The sequence below is a fragment of the Pelophylax lessonae genome (assembly GCF_965119305.1).
Source record: "Pelophylax lessonae genome assembly, chromosome: 2".
NCBI lineage: Eukaryota > Metazoa > Chordata > Amphibia > Anura > Ranidae > Pelophylax > Pelophylax lessonae.
Genome location: NC_138769.1, coordinates 607,016,944 through 607,042,124, shown reverse-complemented (window position 1 = coordinate 607,042,124; position 25,181 = coordinate 607,016,944). Strand labels below are relative to the sequence as shown.

The following is a 25,181-nucleotide window of genomic DNA, read 5'->3' as shown; positions in this document are numbered from 1 at the left end:
AGGTGCGAATAACTAAGTGATATTTCATTCCTCATGGCCTGCATATAAAACAAAGTACACGTTAAACATGAAATACAGCACGTGGTCCTTTTAGATCACGCTGCCATCCAGAAATTCCAAATACAGCTCCTGGCGGTGCCTCATGATTCCAATAACAAATATGGCCGCCCCATCACGACGTTCCCATTGCGTCGTGACGTCAAGCGGCTGCTCGCTTTCCTTCGCTGGATAGACCCCACGTGACCGTCTCATCCGGGTCTTTGCGTTCTTTCACACTCGGCCCAACATGGCAGCTTCAGGTGAGTGTGTTAGAGGGAAGGGGGGCCGCAGCCGGCGTTGGCTCTGCGGCGGGTCGTCAGCCTTTATCTTCCGCGTCTGTGCCGCTCAGCACCCGCCCTGCCTGTCTGCCCACCTAGCGCGTGTGGTGGATGGGGGGAGGCGCTGTGCGGAGAGACACGCTGCATAATCCCGGGGCTGGCCCAGGCCGCACCCTGTCTGTCTGTGAGGTGATTAGCACGGCTCGCAGGCCGGAATGGAGGAGGCCGGGTGCGGCATGGAGGCCCAGGGGATAGCAGCCGGGACGTCTCATGTGTGTGAGAGAGCTCCATACTGCCGCATTCCCTCCACTATAATCCTCATCTCCGGCCTGCTCCATTATTACACGGACGGTTATCCGGGGGTGACCTCTCCCTACCCCTTCTATTCATGGTGGAGGGATATGTGGGTGTCAGTGTGGCCCGCTTGGGGAGGACATACAGGCTGGGCCCCTCAACTACAACCGGGAAGGGGGCCCTGGAGGTGTAATTCCCCCCCCCTGTGGTAAATAGGCCTGGGCATGGTCAGAGGTGTCCTGCCTCCAATCCGGCCTGTCCATGGTGTCTCCGCCCCCCAGGAGGTCAGCAGTGCCTGGAAGACACGTCAACAATCAGCACCATGCTGGTCTCTCTGCCTCCTGATCTGTGTGTGTGACAAATATACACAACACTCACTTCACAACACTATACACACACCTTCCTTCACTGCCCTACACTGGGTACCTCTGTCATTGGAGTTCATGTACAGCGGGGTCAGTGTGCCCTGTGTGCCATTTCCCCTGCAGACCTATCAGTTTATATGCACGTCAGTTATGTGCCCCATATTCACACCAATGTTTTCATGTCAGTTTTTTTTTTTTTCCAATGCAGAAAGCTGCATACACATTGCAGAATAAATCCACACATTGTGGTGTGAACAGGGCACATAGAAAACCATTGTTTGATTTTGTTGTAAGATTTCTTCAAGTGTTTGTAAAGTCTTGTTTGTGTTTAAAAAGAAAAAAGGTCATACTTTCCTACTCTGTTGCAGTGGATTTGCAGCTGCCTGGAGCCTCCTTTTCTTGGATCTCTCTTCTAGTCTCCTGGCCCCTCCCTCCTGTTGGGTTCCCCCCACAACAAGCAGCTTGCTATGGGGGCTCCTGAGCAGAGTCACAGCTCCCTGTGCCGATTCAGATATGGCGCTCCGCCCCCTCTTTCTCTTCTCATTGGCTGGCTGACCTTGACAGCAGCTGGAGGCAGTGGCGCCATGCTGATCTCCCAGCTGATGAGGAGGGGAGTCCCAGGTGGCGGAGACATTCAGACATGGCCAGAGCGACCTCAGGTACGTATTAGGGGGGTTAAGGTGGGCTGCTGCACACAAGACATTTTTATCATAATGCATTAAGATAACAAACCACCTGCCTTTACAGCTCCTTTCGGTTACTTCCTGGTTTCAGGCCTAGGTATATATGTCATACATTCCAAGAGTCTTCAGTAGGGGAGGAGGGGTTTTCTCAGCTAAGCACACACTCTCCTGCTAAAACTAAGCGCAGGTGGATTCCAGGAAGTAAATGCTTTATGAATCATCTGCCCTTTCTCAAGATGAGCATGTCCAGAAATGGTAGGGGGAGGTTCTTCAGTGATTGCTCAGCAAAGTAAAGCATGGATGATTGGGTGATTGTTTTGAATATTAAATATTGGACAGCATTTTTAACATGGTGCACAAATTAAATATAGTCTCACTTGACTGCTGGAAGGTTTGCCACCCCCTCCCCTTTCATGACCAGGCCATTTTTTGCGATATGGCAATGCTTTACTTTAACTGACAAAGGAGCCATGCGACTCTGTACCCAAATACTAGGGGTGCACCAAAATTTTGGCCACTAAATTATCGGCCGAAAATGGGCCTATCCCATTTTGGCCAATAATGGTTTAAAAATGCAGAAATTAGCAGGTTTAAAAAGTCCCGCCCCTGGCCGGCCGCCCGCCTCTCAATGATGTCCCTACTACTATGATCTGTTCATAAATGAAGTGACACACCGGGCGAGCGGCCGCTAATACGGTAGCTGTAACTGTTAGCCTTCACTTCCCTGTCATGCGGGTATCTCCTCTGACAGGGAAGTAAAGCGCTCACATAGTTATAGCTATTAGCGGCCGCTCCTCCCGCCCGGTGTCAGGTCTGTTCATTCATGCTTATCGTCTCCCGCTTACAGGGAAGTGAAGCGATCACATAGTTACAGCTACCGTATTAGCGGCCGCTCGCCCGCCCTCCCGTCCGGTATGTCACTTCATTCATACACAGATCGTAGTAGTAGTGACATCACCGGGAGGCGGGCCGCCGGCCAGAGGCGTGTCTTTTGAATGAAGGGCATCGGAGGAGCACTCAGCAGAGTGACACTACAGTAAGGAGATTGAATCGTTGGGATGGGGAGGGATGCCGAGGCAGAGGGGGGGGGGGGGGTGTACTGCCGAGGGGGATCCTGAGGCAGTGGGGGGGGGGGGGTTAGCTGAGGCAGCTTACCAATGGTATTTGTATTATGCAGCATGAGGGGGTTAATGTATTGTCACTGCTGGTTACTGATGCATTAGTGACCGACAAGTGGCAGTTAATTAACCCCTTTGTGCTGCATTAGTGCAACCAGTGTTAATTAACACTGATACTGGTTGCACTAATGCAGCTCAATGGGGTTAATTAACTGCCACTGGTCGGTCACTAATGAGTGACCAGCAGTGGCAATACATTAACCCCCTCATGCTGCATAATACTAATATCATTGGTAATTAAATTAACCACTTGCCAACCCATCACAGTACATATACTGTGACAGGGTGGCAGCGACAGGTGTACGTCGCTGCCTATTTTTTGTGTATGCCCCTCTTCTATCTAATTTAAAATTATTTGGGGGAAAAAGTCATTTTCGGTTTTCGGCCAATGGCATCCTGCATTTTCGGTTTCGCTTTTTGGCCCACAATTTTCATTTTGGTGCATCCCTACCAAATACAATTTGTCTTATGGTGGTATTTAATCATCACTGGGTTTTTTTTTTTTTCATTGTTTCTTCTAAGCAAAAAAAGACAGACAATTTTGAAAAAAAAAAAAAGTTTTACGTTCGGCTATAAAATATCCAATAAGGAAAGTAGGGGAATTTGTTCCCTGCTTGTTTATAGGTAGATCCCTGTTCTGTGTATTTTACTGACGATCGGTAAGTGCCTGCAGACACCCAGTGCTCAGTACCTGCAGATTGGGTTCTGCTGTGAATGATCACAGCAGAAATTGCCCGCCACTGTTGAGCACGCCCCCTGCAGACGGAAGTACAGAATTACATGTGTGTGTGTGTATATATGTATATATATATATATATATATATATATGTGTGTGTGTGTGTGTGTGTATATATATATATATATATATATATATATATATATATATATATATATATATATATATATAATTATTGCATCTGCACAGGAGAGCCACCCTGCAGCAGTAAGACTGGTTAAAGCCACTTTAAAGCAGAACTAAGAGGATACTTGCCTTCTCAACGCTGACACCAGCATCTTGCCAGTTGTCAGCTATTTTCATTCGGCGCTGCGGGATGACGCCACTCCTGTGCATTCACAAGAGCTAGTCATCCCACCACACAGGATCAGCCTGACCGCTACAAGCTGAGTTGCGCATGGGCAGTTTACAGTCGGGGGATCGCTGTGAGCAGGTAGGTCTGTATGTTTTATTGCAGAATAGACATTGCTTATATAATAAAATTGTATAAGGGAAACTTTATTTCTGCTTTAAAGGATAAGTTCACCTTTTAAAAGAGAAAATAAATGCACATTTTTGCAGCTAACAAACTGCATTTACTATATATATATATATATATATATATATAATATTTTTTGTTTTAGGAGCCTGGAAAGTATTACACCAGCGATCAGCAGATCGATGATGCCGTGCAGGACTCCTGCACACTGTTACATTGTAGGGGCAGACAGTTTAACACTGACAAGGAGAATCAATGAACTATCAGAGCATTCAACAGCACTTTGATAGTTAATTGAGAACTACAAGCCAATAGCCGCAAAGGCTGTCAATAGTTGTAGTCCATTCATTCACAAAACTGTGAATGAATTATGTGGGCCGAGCCCTGCATGGTTGTATTTTCTTTAGGTTGTGGCATGTCCAGGGGGGGACCCCTCCAAATGGGGGGGCTTGTACATTTGTAACATGTTACAACCTGAATATGGGCCTAACAATATTATAGCAGTCCCTTACTTCCTCCTCTGGAGTCTCCAGCCTGTGTTCTCCTTCTTGAGGGGGCTCTCCCCCCAGCAAGCAATGGGGGCACTGGCACACTTCCGAGCTAGGCGGTGTGCATCTCGCCCCCAAACTCTCCTGACAGCAGTGGGAGCCTGTTGCTCTGCTGCTGTGTCTTCTGTGGGATCAGAAAGCAGGATCAGCAGTGCTGCAGCCGTACACAGCGCTGGATTGAAAGAGAACTTGGGTAAGTGTTTAGGGATGGGGTAGTGGGGACATGTATTGAAAGGTTTTTTTCCTTGATGCAGAGAATGCATTAAGGTAAAAACCCTTTCTGGTTTAGAACCACTTTAAGGGTCTCGACTCCCTTCATACCAGTCGTTGCGTTACAATGCAGTGGCTGACGTGTGGTGTGACCTGGCTGGATAACTGCAGTGCTGATGACCAATTACAGTGCATTATACTGTTTAGTTTCTTTTTCCTTACAAATATTTTTTTTGAAACTTCACACAGTGACATTTCATTAAGTTCTGCACAGCTTGCTTTAGGGTTTTTTTTTTTTTTTTTTTGTTTTTAGTGCACACCGTCTGCACATTGCCACAACGTGGTGGTGTGAACCAGGGACATAGGAGATGAGGCATTATGCTTTGTCTTGTGGTCGGACTGTGCTGGAATAGCCAGCCAACTCAGTCTCACCACACCTGTTGTGAAGGGGCCCTTAAAGCAAGAAAGAGCCATCTTGGAAGCATATGGGCTTGTTTAAATTTGCTTTGCCCTCTGTACTGAAAATCTATTATGGATCACTTTTCAGAGGACGTTTGACAGATTGCTGAAAAGCGTTAGACCACATGTTACCCCTTTTAACCCTGTAAGTCATGCACCACTGTGCCACAACCACGCGTATTACACACAGTTGAGCCCTGGCCTCATTAACTTGACTAGGTCACATTCATTGGTGGCACATTCCACCGAATGCAAAAGGAAGTAAGTCTTGAAGCATTGTGCCCATAATGTTTCCCAGATATCTTCTCCTGATTTAGAAAAGCTAAACAGGAGCACAAGTGTGAATGAGGCCTCAGACTTTCTGCAGACCTTAAGAGCTTGTTTACACTTGTGGCAAGGTTTGCCACTCCGCATTACTGTGCAGATCACATGCAATGTCTGTGCAAATGTGAATTCAGCCATTCAGTTGTAAGGCTGAACTAGCACTTCATTTGCACAAACAACGCGCTGGAGCCTTTTTTTCCTGCACTGCATTCGGATCGCATGAGTGTTCACACCCATGCGATCCGATTCCTGTCCGAATTCACAATTTGCAATGTGATTTACGAACCGGTCTGGGGTGTCATTAACTTTGTATTGACACCCGCAGTGGTTCGGGTGCCCCTACCAAGAGCCACTTTCCAATGGGGGCACCTGTGCGGGTGTGCTCGTGAGTCCCCCCCCCCCCCCCCCCCCCCCCACACACTCTCGCGTCGCTGGATTTGATTTACAGCAGGGGGAGCCAATGGCTCCTACTGCTATCAGTCTGTCCAGGGAGGACCCGAGACAGCGGCTGGAGTTGCTGGGCTTGTGCTCATCGCTGGAATATTCGGGTTCTGGTAGGAATAATGGGGGGGGGGGGGGGGTCTGTGGGGTAGCAGCAACCAAGGTTTTTCACCTGCATTCAGGAAAAACAACTTTAGACTTTACAACTCCTTTAGGGTCCTTTCACACGGGCGCTCTGTATGTCCGCAAATCATCCTATTTTTTTTGCGGATGATTTGCGGACATAATGTAAGTCAATGGCATTGCGGATGTCAGCGGAATACCATCCGCTGACATCCGATTTTCTTCCTGTCAGTTCTGTTCCGTTTTTTGAAACGGAACAGAACCCTATTTTTCCTCCGTTCAAAAAACGGAAAGGAAGCAAAATCGGATGTCAGCGGTGTTATCCGCTAACATCCGCAATCCCATAGACATACATTATGTCCGTATATCATCCGCAAACGGATGGGATGATATGCGGACATACGAAGCGGATGACACAAGTGTCATCCGCTCCGTGAGAAAAAAAAAAGTCCCGCAGCGGAGCAAAAAACCGGAGCGGCTGTGTGAAAGAGGCCTTAGGCCCCTTTCACACAGGCGGACCGTTCAGATCCGCCTGTCCGTTTTTTTGGCGGATCTGAACGGTCCCCCCATGCATTTCTATGGGGCATCGGATGGCAGCGGAGACATGTCCGCTGACATCCGATCCGTCAAATCTGGACGGATGGAAACCCTATTTTCCATCCGTCCAGCGGATCGGATCGGGTGAGAACGGACTGACGGTCCGTGACATCCGATTTCCCCTATAGAGATGCATGGGGAACTGTCAGCTGTGTCTCCGCACACAGCGGGGAGACACAGCTGTCATCCTGCTGCTCAGCGGGGGATCGGCGGCTCGATCCCCCGCTGAGAAAAACGGACGGAGTGTGTGAAAGAGCCCTTAAGCTGGAGAGTGCAAAATCGGGCTCACTTCTGCATAAACCAATTGGCTTCCAGGTTTTATTGCCAAAGCTTAATTGAACAAGCTCAGGTTGGAAGTTGATTGGCTACTATGCACAGCTGCACCTGAATCTAACTGCGCCAGTTTTAGTAAATCTATCCCAATGAGTTTTGTGTGTTGTGACTACTAGAGCATACTGCTGCTCTGATATTTATATATACTTGACAGCTTGCCTACAGTAAGTATGCACACAGTGACGTGAGTGGATCAGATGTCAAGGCATGTCCCCAATTGTGTGCTTTGACCATTTGCATATACTTGCAAAGATTTTGGCGTGAATGTAAAGTTGTGACTCTCATAACATGATGATATACAACCTGTGTGCTGCGTTGCAATGCATTCTGCATTTGAAAGCACATGTTCACTGAATACTGATGCAACACCTAAGGGAATGTTGACTTTTAGATTGTTGTGCTTGTGGTGCACTGACAGCCCCTGCTACAGTACATAATGCGTAAGGTGTACCTATGTTAGAACAAATATCACATTGCAGTTTACACATTAAACAGTGCAGTGACTTGTTATGCGCTGCATTTTTTGGTATCAAAATACTTGACTAAAGTAACTAAACAAGATGTGACATTTGCTGCCATGCCATGGTGGCTCTTTTTTGGGGGTTTCTCTTGTAACCACATGTACAAGAACAGATTGGCACTGCAGTGGAAAGACTTTGTAGAATTGGTTTTAGAAAGTGTTAGTGCAGCGCTGGTTTGAACAGGGCACATAGAAAATGTAGATTTGTATTCACACAAGTGGAGGGAATGGCCTAGCACTTTTTTCCTCATTTCATCTGTAGCAAAAATGCTTGCTTTGAGAAGCATTTGATGGAAGCAGCCATTTCCCAAGTTTTCAGGCCCATTTACACGAGTGGTGCCCTCTGGAGAATGAGCTGCATCGCAGTGTGGTTGCTATTCAGTGGAATTGGTGGGAATAATCATTTTCTAAATGCTCTGTTCACACCACAGGGCTGCCTTGAAGTTAGTTGCAGTCGTGTAAAAATGCAGCTCACCTGAAGTCAGTGGACTGCAGATCAGCTGCGATGCAAAGAAATGAATGAAATGATATTTGTGAAATTTTATTAAAGTTTAATAAAAGGTAAATAATGCCTTGTAACAACGCAAGCCTCCGTCCATACACATCGGACACCAGATGGCTTATTAAACAGATTGTTTCAGCGTGCATACATGGATTGACATTTGACCAGTTCCAGCAGGGAGCAGATGAATTTTGATCCATGTATTGGCACTGTGGTTTTACAGAAGTTATTATACTGATCGACTTCTGTAGAACCGTCCTATTGGATTTTCCCAGCTTGATGAGCGCTGCAGTCTAATATTATGTATGGGCTGCTTTAACCACTTAAAGTGGTTGTAAACCCCCAGGTAGTGTTTATGTATGGGTAAGCCTATGATTAGGCTTACCTATAGGTACTGTAAATATCTCCTGAACTTGCACCATTTAGGATATTTACATTGCATGCAGCCGATTACATCATCGGCGCATGCGTGAACGGTGGCGCGCGGGAGTTGCGTCTTTGCGGCTCCGGCCAATCAGATGGCTGGATGACAGGAACTCGGAAGTAAAACGGCTGTACATGTCGGCAGTGTTACCGGTGAGGGGGCTTTGTTCTAAGGTAAGTATTTCATAATGAGCTTAATTTGTGATGCATACTAGCTCATTATGCCTGTCTATCAAGGTTTTTGATTTTTATTTATTTTTTTCTGAGGTTTACAACCTCTTAGAGTCGGTTCACACCAGGGCGACTCAGTCACCCCGACTTTGAAGTCGTCTGTGCAGCACAACTTCATTGTGGCTTGCAAACGACTTCTCATAATAGAAGTCAATGTAAGTCGCTCCGACTTCGCCCAGAAGTAGTGCAGGAACCTTTTTCTAAGTCGAAGCGACTTGAGTCGCTCTGATTAGAAAGGTTCCATTGCACAGAATGGAGTGCTATTTAACAGACGACCAAGACGCCTGACAAGTCGGGAGTAGTGTGAACCGGGTCTTGAGGGACCAGGCCTATTTCTGACACTTGTTGTTTACAAGTTAAATCAGTATTTTTTGCTACAAAATTACTTGGAACATTATTTATTTTTTTAACAGAGAGCCTAGAGCAGGGATATGCAAACTGTGGCCCTCAATCTGTTGCAAAACTATAAGTCCCTTCATGCCTCTGCCTCGGTGTCATGTTTGTTGCTGTCAGTCTTGCTATGCTTCATGGGAATTGTAGTTCTGCAACAGCTGGATGGCCACAGTTTGCATATCCCTGCCCTAGAGAATAAAATCAAGATTTTCAATACCCTGTCACACCCTATTGCAGCAGTCTTAAAAACGCAATTTTTCTTTTTTCTAAAAAAAAAAAAATGTATATATATTTTTTTTTTTTTTTTTATTAAAAAAAGAAAACCGTAATGTTAGCCCAATTTTTTTGAGTAATGTGATACATGTCATGCTTCAAAACTGCGCACGCTCGTGGAATGGCCACAAATTTTGGTACTTAAGAACTTCCATAGGCAAAGCTTTAAAAATTTCTACAGGTTACCAATTTAGAGTTGGAGGAGGTCTAGTGCTAGAATTATTGCTCTCGCTCTAACAATCGCGGCGATACCTCACATGTGGTTTGAACACAGTTTACATATGTGGGCGTGACTTGCGTATGCACTCGCTTCTGCACGCGAGCTCGGAGGGTCTGGGTAATTTAAATTTTTTTTTTTTTTCTTATTTTATTTTTACACTGTCCCTTTTTAAAAAAAAAAAAAAAAATTTGATCACTTTAATTACACGAAATGTAAACATCCCTTGTAATAGAAATAAGCAGGACAGGTCCTCTTTAATGTGAGATCTGGGGTCAAAAAGACCTCAGATCTCACATCATCTACACTTAAAAGCAATAAAAGTATTATTTTTTTTTTTATAATAAAAAAAAAAAAAATTGCTCTTTAAGGCCTCTTTCACACGGGCGCTCGGTATATCCGTATATCACCCCATCCGTTTGCGGGTGATATACGGACGTAATGCATGTCAATGGGATTGCGGATGTCAGTGGATGACCATCCGCTGACATCCGATTTGCGTCCTTTCAGTTCTGTTCCGTTTTTTGGAACGGAACAGAACCCTATTTTTCTTCCGTTTAAAGAACGGATGTAAAATCGGATGTTAGTGGTGTCATCCGCTGACATCCACAATCCCCATAGACCTACATTATGTCCGTATATCATCTGCAAACAGATGGGATGATATGCGGACATAAAAAAAAGTGCCAGAGCGAAGGAAAAAATGGAACGTCCGTGTGAAAGAGGCCTAAGGCTGTTGGGCAGAAGTGATGTTTGATATCGCTCCGGTCCTCCAAGGGTATAGAGTCGAGCTGGGGGCCATCTTGCCTTCACTCAACTTCCTGCCCATCAGGCAAGCAGATTCAACCTTTTTCCCCGCTACCGACGGCCCTGGTAAGCGGCGGGAGGGGGGTGAGCACACCTCCTATCTACCCTAAAAGTGATTCCGTGAGGAATCCGCCGCTGGGACCACTTTATGTGAAAGAGGATGGCTGACCATGTAATAAAATACTGTGATTATGGCAGCTATTTGCTGCCATAACTCCGGTATTTAACTTGAAAGTAGCGACATAAATACACGGTGGGTGGTCTGGAAGTGGTTGTAAATCCTCACATATACCCAGTGAAGTGAACAGCCTCAGATGATGGGGATGAAACAAATCTATGGGTGATGTCACTTCCCAGCCATTGTTAGTTCTCTCTTGTACACAGAATCTGCCGCTGGAGAACGGAACGGCTTCAGAAAGGGATGTATAGCTGTTTTTGCTTTACAGGGCTAGATAGGTTAGTCTAAGATTACGGATGTGAGTAGATTGAGATTTTAGTTTTAGGGTGAACTTCCACTTTAAAAGAAAACCTGTAAACAGAGTAATAAGTAGGCTGGAGTCTGCTACTGACACTCATCTTATCCATAGTTATAGGGTGGGAGGGCAAAGGACCTTTGTTCACTCAGGCCTGCAGCATTGTATCAAGGGAGCAAAAGGAGTCGCATGCTCCCCCCCCCCCCCCCCCCCGTACCTAAAGTACCTGGTGCTTCTGTGGGCAAATGGGTTGGCTGGGGTGTGTGGGTTGTGAGGTGATTTGGCATTAGCAAACCTCTTCTGGACAAAGTCTTTGCTTTAAAGGGTAAGTCCAGGCAAACCCTAACTAATGCTAAACCTGGTCTGTGCCACATTCTAAACCTAATTTATCTAACCCTGTAAAGAAAAAAAATTGCTGTATTTACCTTTTCTGCACGTGATGCGGTCTCCAGCGCAGAAGCTGTGTGCAGGAGAGGACCGACAACGGTAGTGGAGGAGTGGCTCAGGCAAAGTGTGGTATTGCAGGATTGCCAGGTGAACATAAAAACAAAAGAAGTTGGGGGTCAAGAAAATAAATCACCACACCATGAATTAGTATATTGGTTTTGAGTTTAGATACCCTTCAATGAAATAAAACGGAAACACAACAGCTATGTGAATTTTTCAGTGCACGGTCTACTTCTGAAGGGAACAGCTGCTGCGTTTAGTGTTATGAAAAGTTTGCATTATGCTCTGCTGTGAGAGATTCCTTATTACTAGAATTTTACATTGGCTGATTCAGTTTTAAGGTACCTAGCAGTGATACCCCTGTGCAACCACACTAAGGTATGTATACAGCTGCTTCTTTGCTTTTGGCACTTGTCATGCTCTAGGTACTGTCTGTAGAATTTCCTCCTTGCACTTTCTATATCTGTCCAGGGTGGTATGTCATGTGTGGGCATATAGAGTTGCCTGTGTTGCTGAGCATTTAGTCACCATGTCGTTAGTATTTGATATTGGTAACAGTGTCTTTCTTTTCGTGTTTTCATAACTTTATTTTTTTTTTCTTAGCTTTCAATAATTGCGAACATCTTTGTTAGGGTAGTCGTCATCCTTTTAGTGTTGGTTGTATGCTGTGCATTAAAATAGTTATTAAGGTTTATTTAACTTAGCGGTGATTGAATCAGAAGTAAAACTTATTCACAAGGTTTTTTTCCTTTAAAATTACATGCTGATCTATATGATCACTGAGTAAATATTCAGTGTAAAAAATCTGGCCGCCTGTGATTCACAAGCTGGGTGATTGGATGAATGTGTAAGCACTAGGGATGCACCGGGGGGGTGTAGCAGAAAAACGTTTCTGTGCGTACATGTTTTGTCCCTTTGAAAATGTGTTGTAAGTACAGAAAATCACAAGAAGTTCTGTCAGCCCTGCTCTTTTCTCTTTGCTAGACTACAGAACACCTTTCCCTATCTTCGTTTTATTAACATAAGGTATCCCATAATCCTTAGGGCAGGGCTGATGGCGCTACATGGGATTTCAGAGCTGCAGAGGGTACAAGAAGTAAGGGATTTGTTTATGTTGGTGTAGTATATTTAAAGTGATAAAACATTTGGAAGTGTGTATATTTTAGAGATGTTCTGCATAATTTGTTTTACTTTATTAAGGCATGCTTTTTAGGCCCCGTACACACCTGAGCAATTTTCCGCTTGTAAAATGCTCAGCTCTGAAGCTCCAAAACGCCCAACAAGCAAAATTCTATTAATTTCAATGGCCCCTGTTCACATATGGGCATTCTGTTGCCTGAAGCTACATAAAGTACATGAGCTTCTTTTTGGCAGATTGCAAAAGTTTTTGGCCCATAGACTTCCATAGAAACGCCTGACTTAAGCAGAAAATTCCCAAAAAAACGCTAGTAAATCGATACGCGGGTGTGAATGGAGCCTTAAGGGCATACAGCGTGAAGGGTCCTTTTTTCTTTTCTGTCCTAACACTGATTTGCATGCAGGCAACCCATATTAGTGAATGGACGTGTATCAGCTATATGGACTTGCTGCACAGCTAAGCTTGACAGGGATGGTTGCACGGACCCAGATGCAGAGCCTGTACATCCAGGTCCTTGTTCCGTTCCTGCATACCTGTCAAACGTCTGTACCTGTCTGTACAGCCAATGTGTGCAATGCTCTAGAACAGAAAATTAAACAAACTCTTCCTGCTCTTCAGGGTTCCATGCCCATATGAATGAGCCCTAAGGAGAGGCACAACAAAAGCTATGTGCGTTTTGTTTGTGTACCTTATTATTTCACATTAATGTTTTGAAAATAGTTTTAGTATCAGTTATTTTCATTAGTCCTTATTTGATCACCACCTCAGACTGCTGCTTTTCCTGTTCTCAAGTTCTAGTCAGATGCTAGCGATATTTTAGAACAGTGGTTGTCAACTTATGATCGAAGGGGGGCCCTCAAATGTGGCTCTTGACATCACCAAAGGGCCGCGCATAATCAGTATACAGTATCTCAACAAAAGTGAGTACACCCTTCACAATTTTGTAAATATTTTTCTCTTACGTCCTCTGACAGTCGCCGCCACTTCATAATCTTCACTAATGGGGTAATTGACCTTTCCTCCGCAGGAGTAGCTAGGCAACAAGATTTGTTAATATCAAAGCTTTTTGCATATCACACCCCTAGGGGGTGGTCCCCTCAGTCAATACCTCCCTGCTTCCAGCATTCTTAACTCAGTTTTCAATTGCCTAGCTTAGGAGTAGCTGGCTGTGCCTGTGCTGGGGCTTTCAGTCTCAGCCTTCTATCTTCTTTTTGATTTTATTTCAAGTGTTTTTCTCTTTCTTTTACTTAGCTGTTTTTTTCTCAGCATTAGTTTAGTTTAGTTTTCTTCGGATGAAGATGATCATGCGGAGCTGGGTCTCGGTCTGGCCATCCTGTATCCCAGGGCTGAGAGCCAGGGGTTTCCCCAGCCTGCCATCGAGCGTTCAGCTCAGGTTTTCCTGACATATTGAACGACCCATCCCTGTTCGCTGCAGGGATGCTGCCTGTGAGGTGGCTACCTCACCGGACGCCATTTGCGGTTTCGCACCGCAGTCCACTGCGTCCTGGCTGCGACACTCCCTGTCCTCAGTACAGCGGTTTGGTCGCTAGAGAAGGCTCCCCACGCCATACGGACTGGTAAGTAAATTTCTATGTGGGGACCTGTCTGTTTGGGTGTCAGTCTGTGACTGTGTGACCCTGCATGTCTGTGTTAGTGCTGAGCTCCCTGTCAGATTCCTGTGTGGAATAGCTGCCTTTCTGTGGGCTGCGGGGGGGGGGGCTCTCCCGCTCTGCTGTGTGAGATGTATGGGGCAGACTGGGCTCAGACATGCTATGCGGCGACCGCTGATGCGGCCCAACATTTTTTTCTCGGCAAACTGTGGTGACCGGCCCTGTGTGTTACAGCGCGGTGTTTTGGCGCCAAACGCCGCCATTTTGGCGGCGATCGCTCCTGCAAGCACGTCTGCGCCATTTTCTTATTGCCTTGATTCCCTCAGCCGAGCGGCCATGTTTGTGAAGCCTTCATAGGCTATATAGGGCGGTCAGTCATTGCATCACTTCCTTTTTCACTGGAACAGCGATCGGTGGCAGCAGCTATGTGCTCTCTCCAGGTTTTTGCCTTCCTTATCCGGTATTTCCTTGCTCAGTGCTCCTTATCCCTGCGGGGGTCGGTACATACAGTAGTGTGCGGTGGGCTGCGCTCGCCGCGGTCTTAAAGGGGCAGTACTTTATTTTCAGTTGATACTGGGGCATGGATTCTCAGGATTGCAAGTTTCCTCTCACCTTGGTGGGGGGCCAAGGGGCTGCTGCATCCCCCGAGGGGGCTGATCTGGCTGCTGTTGTAGCGAACTTGGCTTCTCAGGTGCAGATGCTAATTGCTGATCGATCCCCAAACGGCCCAGGTTATCTATTTCCTCTGATTCAGAGGGCGATGGGGCTGCTATGGCTGGAGTGCCCTTCTCAGGGTCTCGTTCATCTCTGGACCTTGTGGGGTCTGAGGGGGAGGCTGAGGTAGAAGGAGTTGATACTTCTCCCCCCGGCTCGTCTGAAGAGCTTGCACTCATGGATGAGTTGCTTACTTCTATCAAGGAGACACTGCATCTGCAGGATGAACCGTGTCCTCCTGCTTTGATGTCCTCTTATGGGACGAAAAGGAAACGCAAATCAGCGCAGGTTTTTCCCTGCCCTGCGGAATTTCAGCGCGCTGTTGATGAGCAATGGCGCAATTTAAAGAAGCCTTTTACTGTGCCAAGTAAGTTCAAGCTGCGTTATCCATTTACACCCACCACTGATGAGCGTTGGTGTGTGCCGCCTCAGGTGGATCACGCGGTGGCAGTTTTGAATAAATCTACTGCGATTCCTGCTGAGGATACCCCGGTGTTCCGGGACCCTACGGACAGGAGATTGGAGTCTCTGGCCCGTCATACTTATACGGTTGCTGGTTCCATGCTGAAGCCTATTTTTGCTTCCATTATGGCAGCCCAAGCTATTGCAGATTGGACGCAGGTGCTCAGGCGCACCCTGGTGGCTGACTCTGCTCTGCCGACAACGTTAGCTATGGTAGATCAAATTCATCAGGGTGTCATGTATTTGTGCGATGCGGACTTGGATTTAGTCCCTTTGGCTGCGCGCCTCTCCAGTGTAGCGGTGTTGAACCGTCGCGATATGGCTGAAATGTTGGTCGGTTGACCAATCTTCTCGCAAGACTCTAGCTAATCTTCCCTACGCGGGATCTCGCCTTTTTGGCGAGTCTTTGGATTCTCTGATAAAGGGAATTTCCGGGGGTAAGAGCACTCTCTTACCCCAATCTCACAAGAATAAGTTTGTTCGCGGTAAGAAGAATACCTCGTTTAGGCCCTCTCAGGGGTCCTTTCGTGCCTTTCGATCGCAATACAAGGGCAAGCCCTTCAAGGGCCAAGGCTCCCAGAAGAAGCCGTGGGCAGGTAAGCAGAAGTCCGGCCAGTCCAGGTCCGCTGCCCATACCAATTCGGCCTGAAGGGGCGCCCTCACCCGGTTCTTGGGTGGGGGGACGCTTGCTCGGTTTTCTCCAACCCTGGCTGGCCCGCATTCGGGACAGGTGGGTTCAGGAAATCGTTCGATCTGGATACAAGATCGAGTTTCTCTCTCGGCCGTCGAGCAGATTTTTTCCCTCAAATCTTCAGCTGTCTCCGGAGCGTTTGCAGGATCTGCACCTGGCGGTGCGGGATCTGCGGGCCCTGGGAGTGGTGGTTCCAGTGCCTCATCGGGACAGGTTTCGGGGGTTCTATTCCAATCTGTTCACTGTGCCCAGAAAGGAGGGCAAAGTGCGTCCGATTCTGGACTTGAAAGCTCTGAACCGCTTTGTGCGGGTTCGCAAGTTCCGCATGGAATCCCTGCGCTCAGTGGTGGCTGCCCGGAGTCCGGGGGAATTCATGGCCTCCATCGATCTGAAGGATGCGTACCTTCACATCCCCATTTTCGAGGGTCACCAGAGGTACCTTCGATTCGCCATTGCGGAGGATCATTACCAATTCGTGGCGTTACCCTTCGGTCCCGCTTCGGCTCCGCGGGTTTTCATCAAGGTGCTTGCGCCGGTCCTGGCTTTATTGAGAGCCCAGGGCGTCTCTGTCTTGGGATATCTGGACGATATCTTGCTTCGGTCTGCGACCAGTTAGGGCCTGGTGAACGACCTGTCCACCACGATGCAGACTCTGCAGGAGTTTGGTTGGACGATAAATTTTCCAAAATCGACGTTGTGTCCGTCGGTTCGTCTTCCCTACCTGGGGATGATCCTGGACTCTGCTCAAGCGAAGGTCTTCCTGCCGGAAGACAAGCTCCGGACACTTCAGGACGAGGTCAGGTCCCTCAGGGACACTCGGTGCTCGTCCCTCCGGACATGTATGAGATGTCTAGGTCTAATGGTCTCGACTTTCGAGGCGATTCCCTTCGCCCAGTTTCACACGCGGTGTCTTCAGGCGGAGATCTTGGCCAAGTGGGACGGGCGTCCACAATCTCTGGATCGGCAGCTTTCGTTGAGCCGACACACCCGAAGGGGTCTTTTGTGGTGGCTCCAGTCCCCGGCGGTGTCGGGGGGCAAGTCTTTTCGTCCCTTGTCGTGGACGGTGATCACCACGGATGCCAGCCTGTCGGGCTGGGGTGGTGTTCTGGGCTTTCTCTCCGCCCAGGGAACTTGGTCGGAGGAGGAATCCTCCCTTCTGATCAACATTCTGGAATTGCGAGCGATAAAACTTTGCCTTCTGCATTGGTCGGAACGGCTTCAGGGCCGTCGGGTTCAGACGGACAATGCCACAGCGGTGGCCTACATCAACCATCAAGGGGGCACCAGGAGTGCCCGTGCTGCTCGGGAAGTAAACAGCATTCTGTCGTGGGCCGAGACGCACGTCCCGGCGATAACGGCTGTACACATTCCGGGGGTGGAGAACTGGCAGGCGGACTATCTGAGTCGCCAGACCCTGGACCAGGGGGAATGGTCCCTTCACCCGGATGTCTTCCAGATGTTGTGCGAGAAGTGAGGTCTTCCGGATGTGGACCTGTTCGTGTCTCGTCTGAACAACAAGGTTGAAAGGTTCGTGGCAAGGACGCGCGATCCTCGGGCAGACGCCTCAGACACGTTAGTGGCGCCCTGGCATCAGTATCGTCTGATGTATGCCTTTCCACCGATTCAGCTGCTGTCCAGGCTGCTTTGCAGATTGGCCTCGGAACCCCACGCGGTGATTCTGGTGGCACCGGACTGGCCTCGCCGGTCTTGGTACGCAGACCTCGTAAATCTGGCAGTCGACGCTCCGTGGCGTCTGCCGCTTCGGGACGACCTTCTGTCTCAAGGGCCGATATTCCATCCTGCTTTACAGTCGCTGGCTTTAACGGCCTGGCTGTTGAAAGCCAGGTCCTGAAGGATAGGGGTCTCTCCCCTGAGGTCATTCCCGCTTTGATCAAGGCTAGAAAAGCCTCTTTGGGAAAAATTTACTACCGTACTTGGAAAGCGTACTTTGCCTGGTGTGAGTCCAGGGGGTATTCCCCTCGCTCATACTCGGTGTCGAGAGTATTGGCTTTCCTCCAAACTGGAGTGGACCAGCGTTTGGCGCTGGCCACAATTAAGGGTCAGATTTCTGCGCTGGCCGTTCTTTTTCAGCGCCCAGTGGCGTCTAATTCATTGATTAGCACCTTTGTTCAGGGGGTGCGACATTTGGCCCCTCCTAGGAGGGAACCTTTGCCTCCATGGGACTTGAACTTGGTTCTGTCCGTGTTACAACGGGCTCCCTTTGAAAAGATCAGGGAGATCTCGTTGTCTCTGTTGTCCAAAAAGGTGGCCTTTTTGGTGGCGATCACTTCGGCTCGCAGGGTGTCGGAGCTGGCGGCTTTGTCCTGCAGCTCTCCCTACTTGGTGATTCACTTGGATAAGGTGGTCTTGCGACCTAACCCATCTTTTCTTCCGAAACGGATCTCTGAGTTTCACCTGAATGAGGACATTGTCTTGCCTTCGCGCGAAGCCTAAGCATCCGAAGTAGGTGGCTTTGCGTGCCTTGGATGTTGTTCCGGCGATCAGGGTTTACCTGTCATCGACTAAGTCCTTTCGCAAGTCGGATTCCCTATTCGTCCTTCCAGAGGGACCTCGGAAGGGCATGGCGGCGTCGGCTGCTACCATCGCCAAATGGATCAGACAGACGATTGTGCAAGCCTATGTTTTGAAGGGGAAGGTTCCTCCTTTCCCTGTGAAGGCGCACTCTACCAGGTCTCTGAGTACGTCTTGGGCCTATCGTCATCAGGCGTCTGTGGCCCAGGTGTGTAAGGCGGCGACTTGGTCGTCCGTTCACACCTTCTCAAAATTTTACAAAGTGGATGTTCAGGAATCGGCAGATGCTTCCTTTGGCTGTAAAGTTCTTAGTGCGGCAGTGCCTTAGGGTTCCTTGTTTGGGCCCTTGGCTGTTGGGGTGTTTTTACCCCTGGGTTACTTGTTCTTCCTGGGTTGTTGCTCCTGTTGAGCACGTTTTCCTGTTGCCAGGTTGGTTCTCTTACTTTGGTAAGGTTCCTTTCTCTGATGTGGGTTCTGCGTTGCTTTATGCGCGGCTGCGTTTTTTTCCCACCCCTCATGTCTACACTGCTTTGGGACGTCCCCATTAGTGGAGATTATGAAGTGGCGGCGACTGTCGGAGGACGTAAGAGAAAACGGAATTTTTGTAAAATCTTACCGTAAAATTCCTTTCTCTGAGTCCTCCGACAGTCGCCCCTCCCGCCCCTCTTTTGGGGTTTGTTTATGTACTCTACTGCTATGCTACTGAAACTGAGTTGAGAATGCTGGAAGCAGGGAGGTATTGACTGAGGGGACCACCCCCTAGGGGTGTGATATGCTAAAAGCTTTGATATAACAAATCTTGTTGCCTAGCTACTCCTGCGGAGCAAAGGTCAATTACCCCATTAGTGAAGATTATGAAGTGGCGGCGACTGTTGGAGGACTCAGAGAAAGGAATTTTACAAAAATTCAGTTTCTTTTCATGTGAACACTGAAGAAATTACTTTTCTACAATGTAAAGTAGTGAGTGTACAGCTTGTATAACAGTGTAAATTTGCTGCCCCCTCAAAATAACTCGACACACAACCATTAATGTCTAAACCGCTGGCAACAAAAGTGAGTACACCTCTAAGGGTCTATTCACACTAGCGCGACTTGTCAGGCGACTTGGTCGCCTGACAAGTCGCGGTCGGTCGCCTGCCATTGATTAGCACAGGACCCGTTCTAATAGGAGCGACACAAGTCGCTCCGACTTAGAAAAAGGGTCCTGTACTACTTTGGGGCGACCTGCATTGACTTCAATTATATGAAGTCCATGCATGTCGCGCCGGGGTTGCGGTGCGTGCTGTGCATCGCGACTTCACAGGTTGCCCCAGCAAGTCGTGTCGCCCCTGTCTGAATGGGCTCTAAATGGAAATGTCCAAATTGGGCCCAAAATGTCTATTTTGTGTGGCCACCATTTGTTTCCAGCACTGCCTTAACCCTCTTGGGCATGGAGTTCACCAAAGCTTCACAAGTTGCCACTGGAGTCCCCTTCCACTCCTCCATGATGACATCACTGAGCTGGTGGATGTTGGAGACCTTGCGCTCCTCCACCTTCCATTTGAGGATGCCCCACAGATGCTCATTGGGGTTTAGGTCTGGAGACATGCTTGGCTAGTCCATCACCTTTACCCTCAGCTTCTTTAGCAAGGCAGTGGTTGTCTTGGTGTGTTTGGGGTCTTTTTTCATGTTTGAATACTGCCCTGCAGCCCAGTCTCGGAGGGAGGGGATCACTTTAGTATGTCACAGTACATGTTGGCATTCATGGTTCCCTCAACGAACTGTAGCTCCCCAGTGCCGGCAGCATTAATGCAGCCCCAGACCATGACACTCCCACCACCATGCTTGACTGTTGGTAAGACACACTTGTCTTTGTACTCCTCACCTGGTTGCCACCACACACGCTGGACACTATCTGAACCAAATACGTTTATCTTGGTCTCATCAGAGTAACCAGTAATCTATGTCCTTAGTCTGCTTGTCTTCAGCAAACTGTTGCGGGCTTTCTTGTGCATCTTTAGAAGAGGCTTCCTTCTGGGACGACAGCCATGCAGACAAATTTGATGCGGCGTATGGTCTGAGCACTTACAGGCTGACCCCCCCCACCCCTTCAACCTCTGTAACAATGCTGGCAGCACTCATACATCTATTTCCCAAAGACAACCTCTGGATATGATGAACACGTGCACTCAACTTCTTTAGTGGACCATGGCAAGGCCTGTTCTGAGTGGAACCTGTCCTGTTAAACCACTGTATGGTCTTGGCCACTGTGCTGCAGCTGAGTTTCAGGGTCTTGGCATTCTTCTTTATGGCCTAAGCCAGCCTTTTTCAACTGGGGTGCCTTGAGATTTCTTCAGGGGTGCCTTGGCAAAATGGCTAAAAATGTATCAATTGTATTCAAGCCAGCAGGTGGATCAAGCCTGCCTTTCAGTTACACAAAGCCATGGTTTTCATTATGCACCATTACGACTTTATAGATACTGGCATCCTAACGACCAATGACATCATCAGTTGTTAAGGAGTATGTCTGTTGCCTCCACAGCATTCTTGTTTGACCCTCCTGTGCCCCTCTCCTTTAGCATTGGGGTGACATTAGCTGATTGAGAGAATTTGAGGGAAGAGAGAAACATTTGAATGCTAGTCAGTACCAGTGTGCAAAAATATGTTTGTCTAATTTTAAAGGGTGCCTCGACTAAAAAAAGGTTGAGAAACGCTGGCCTAGGCCATCTTTTGTGTAGAGCAACAATTCTTTTTTCAGATCCTCAGAGTTTTGTCATGAGGTGCCATGTTGAACTTCCAGTGACCAGTATGAGAGAGTGGGAGTGATAACACCAAATTTAACACACCTGCTCCCCATTCACACCTGAGACCTTGTAACACTAACGAGTCACATGACACCGGGGAAGGGAAATGGCTAATTGGGCCCAATTTGGACATTTTCACTTAGGGGTGTGCTTGCTTTTGTTGCCAGCGATTTAGACAATAATGGCTATGTGTTATTTTGAGGGGACAGCAAATTTACACTGTTAGGGCTCTTTCACACGGTCCGCCTCCGTAGGCGGATCCGTGTTGCTCAGCGGGGATCGATCCGCGATCCCCGCTGAGCCGGCGGATGACAGCTCCGTCTCCGCTGCCCTCTATGGGGGATCGGATGAGAGCGGACCGCCTGTCCGCTGTCATCAGATCCTATCCGATTACTAAACGGATGGAAAAATAGGGTTTCCATCTGTCCAGATTTCACGGACAGGATCGGATACGGATGGCAGCGGGTGTCAGCGGAGGTGTCTCCGCTGACATCCGCTGCCCCATAGAGCTGCATGGAGGATCCGATCAGATCCGCCTAAAAAAACTGACAGGCGGATCTGATCGGATCGCCCGTGTGAAAGAGCCCTTATACAAGCTGTACACTCACTACTTTACATTGTAGCAAACAGATATTTCTTCGGTGATGTCACATGAAAAGATATAATAAAATGTTTACAAAAATGTGAGGGGTGCACTCACTTTTGTGAAACTGTATGTAATGCAGTAAATGGCAGACTTAATAGAGGAATTGAAGGTCAGAGAAGTGTGGACATGCTACATTGGTGGCTGCAAAGGACAGTACCAAGCTGGGAACATGTTGCATGAGGATAGTAGAGATCAGTGCTAATTAAAGACCCTAATCAGTGTTCCCACTACAAACTACTGAAGTCCGAGAGCACACCGGTCTGCAGGTTGGGCATCGGGGTTTTTGAAGCAGGAACCTTCACAATCTTTATAAATCAACTTTTACATAAGGGAGGAAAAAAACTCAAATTTAACAGATCCATGCCATAATCCCTGAGAAAATTGAAAGAAAAAAAAATTGTTTAACCGCTTGGCGACTGCCAGCCTGCATCGTAATGCAGGTGAGTGGCCATTGTAGCAAAGTGCCGTACCCGTACGTCCCTGCCTACTCCCCAGTTTAAGATGTGATTGTACACAGCAAGAGCCTGTCAAGTCCTGGCCAATGATTGTGGCTGGGACATGCTGATCGGCTGTGTGCAATCATAGCCCAAAGCTCTGTATTGTCATTCAACACAAAACTTTGCACACAGGGAACAATCCCTTTCCAGGGATAAGAAACTTGAAGAACATTGGTAGTATAAAAAATAACAGTGTATATAGTGCATTCTGAAAGTATTCACAGTGCTTCTCTTTTTCCACATTTTGTTAAAGCCTTATTCCAAAATGGATAACATTCATTATTTTTCTTGCGTCCTCTGACAGTCGTCGCCCACTCATACAAAATCTGCACGTCTGGGTATTGGCCTTCTCAGGAGTAAGCTAGGCAGAAGATTTTGTTAGAATATCCACAAAACTTTGCATAGACACACCTACAGGGGGCTGTCCCACTGGTCAATACCCCCAGCTAGCTTCATTCCCAATTCAATTCAGTTTGCTGCTGCCTAGCTTAGGAGTAGGCTGGCTTTTCCCTGGCTGGGGCTGCGGTCTCAGCTTTTTTCTTCTTTTTATGTTTTCTCTCTAGAAAAGTTTTTTCTTTTAAAAGATAGCTGGTTATTCTAGAGCCTTACGGAATCCCAGCCTGCCATCGAGCGTTAGCAGGTTATTGGTACGCCCAGGCCTCGCAAACGACTATGTCCCTTACCTCAGGGTTGAGCTTGCGAAGTTGCTATCTTCGCTGGGATGTCTCAACTGCGGTACGCCCGCGTGTTGCTAGCGTCCCCTTTGGCTGACGGCACCCCCACGCAGGGTGGGAGGCTTCATGTCGCAGAGCAGTGCCCACGTTTTCGCTGGACCGGTGAGTACCATGATACCCCTCTGTCTCTGACCATGTCTGTCGGAGTGTGTATGTGGGCCCTCTGTTTATGGAGATGGCAGTTCGGTATGGGTTCTGTGATGTCCCCCTCATGTCTTTAGGTGCTGCCCCTTTGTGTCCCTTCCCGGTCCCTCCGGGGGGGCTGTGGCGGTTCTACCGCTGTATGGGGGGTTGCGGGAGTCTCCTATATCCCTGAGGTACTTGTGCAATTATTTGGGGAACAGTACATGGTGCGTGGGGGCCGCTTTTGGCGCAAAACCGCGCGGCCACCATTTTAGGTCTGGGCAGGCTGTTTGGCCTCTTAGTGAGGGCAGCAGCCATCTTCTACTATACTTTTTGCGCCGATCGGGCGCCATCTTTAGTGTGTGCAAATGTCCTGGTGTGGACAGCGGCCATTTTCCCAGAGCTTTTCCCATAGACTTGTATTGGCAACCATTTTTTTTGTGGCTCAGGGCTGTTTCTGCCTCTAGGGGCGTGAGGTCACTTCCTTTTTCTTCCCTTCAGATTGTTCAGCAGTGTGGGGCAAGTATAGCACACTGTGGGGGGCTTTTACTGTATTTCCTGGCCTGCATTCCTGCTAGCATTCATCTTTTGCAGTTTCCTGTAGCGCAGGACTTGCTCTCCATTTGCGGTGGGGACCATGGGAGTAGCGATTTAAAGGGCCAGCGTCATTTAAATTGAAATTGCTATTATGAAGTCCCAGGATAGCAAATTCCCCTCAGATCTGGTAGAGGGTTCAGGTACTCCTGAATCCCCTGCTATAGTCTCACTTACTGCTGCAGTTGCGACTTTGTGTCAAAAGTGGATTTGTTGATGTCTGACCGGGCTTCTAAGAAAAGGCCTATGCCTTCTCAGTCTTCTGATTCAGAGCCAGATTTGGTTGCCACGGACAGCGTACCCCCTGAGGGGTCTCAGTCCTCTGTCGGATGTGGAGGAGGATGATTCCTCCTCAGGATCAGCACGGGACCGCGGTGCGGTGTCCGCGCCTATTAGCTCTGTTAAGGTCACTTTAAATTTGGATGAGCCCCACCTGTCAGGTAGGCGGTCTTCCTTTGGGACCCGCAAAGCCCATGGTGGATCAAATGGGCCAGGCCGTTCTGTACCTGTGACGCGGCCTTGGATGAGGCCCCTTTAGTCGCACGACTTTCGGCGGTTGCGATCCGTCGTATCGTTTGGTTAAAAAACTGGTCGGCTAACCAGTCTTCCAAGAAGACAGTGTCTGACATCCCTTATGCGGGGAGTCGTCTTTTTGTGGACTATCTTGATGAACTAGTCAAGGGGCTCACTGGGGGCAAGAGCACTTTTTTTGCCCCAGGGGTAAATCATCCTGCGGCAAGCAGGGTCCCTCCTTTAAACCTAACCAGGGGGGGTCCTTTCGTGCCTTTAAGGCACAAGACAAAGGTAAGTCTTTCAAGGCCTCTAGTGGCCAGAAGAAGCCTTGGGCGGGCAAGTCAAAAGCCGCCCACGCTGGCACAGCGGCTCAGTCCGCCTCGCCCTGAAGGGGCGCCCTCACCCCGTTTCAGGGGGGGGTGGGGGACGTCTGCGTTGCTTTCCCGAACCTTGGCTGTCCAGGATTCAGGACAGTTGGGTTCAAGAACTCATTCGTTCAGGGTACAAGATCGAGTTTCAATCTCGCCCCGCAGACAGATTCTTTCCCTCAAATCTTCATTTAACCCCCGATCGTTTCCGAGATCTCCGTCGTGCGGTTCAGGATCTCCTCGCCCAAAGAGTGGTTGTCCCGGTTCCTCAGCGGGACAGGTTTCGGGGCTTTTACTCGAATCTGTTCAGTGCCCAGAAAGGAGGGCATGGTGCGTCCGATTCTGGACTTAGTTTCTAAACCGCTTTGTGAGGGTTCATAAGTTCCGAATGGAGTCCTTCCGGT

The 25,181-nt window shown here is 48.2% G+C and overlaps 1 protein-coding gene across 1 annotated transcript in view; it reads left to right on the top strand.

Annotated features, from left to right (window-relative positions):
• The first annotated feature begins 264 nt into the window (after window positions 1-264).
• Window positions 265-25,181, top strand: part of EIF4B (eukaryotic translation initiation factor 4B) — a 119,997-nt gene continuing 95,080 nt past the window's right edge. The window contains exon 1 of the mRNA XM_082244639.1: window positions 265-299. Coding sequence (XP_082100765.1) covers window positions 287-299 — 13 coding nt within the window. The 5' untranslated portion in view covers window positions 265-286. The remainder of the gene's footprint in view (window positions 300-25,181) is intronic.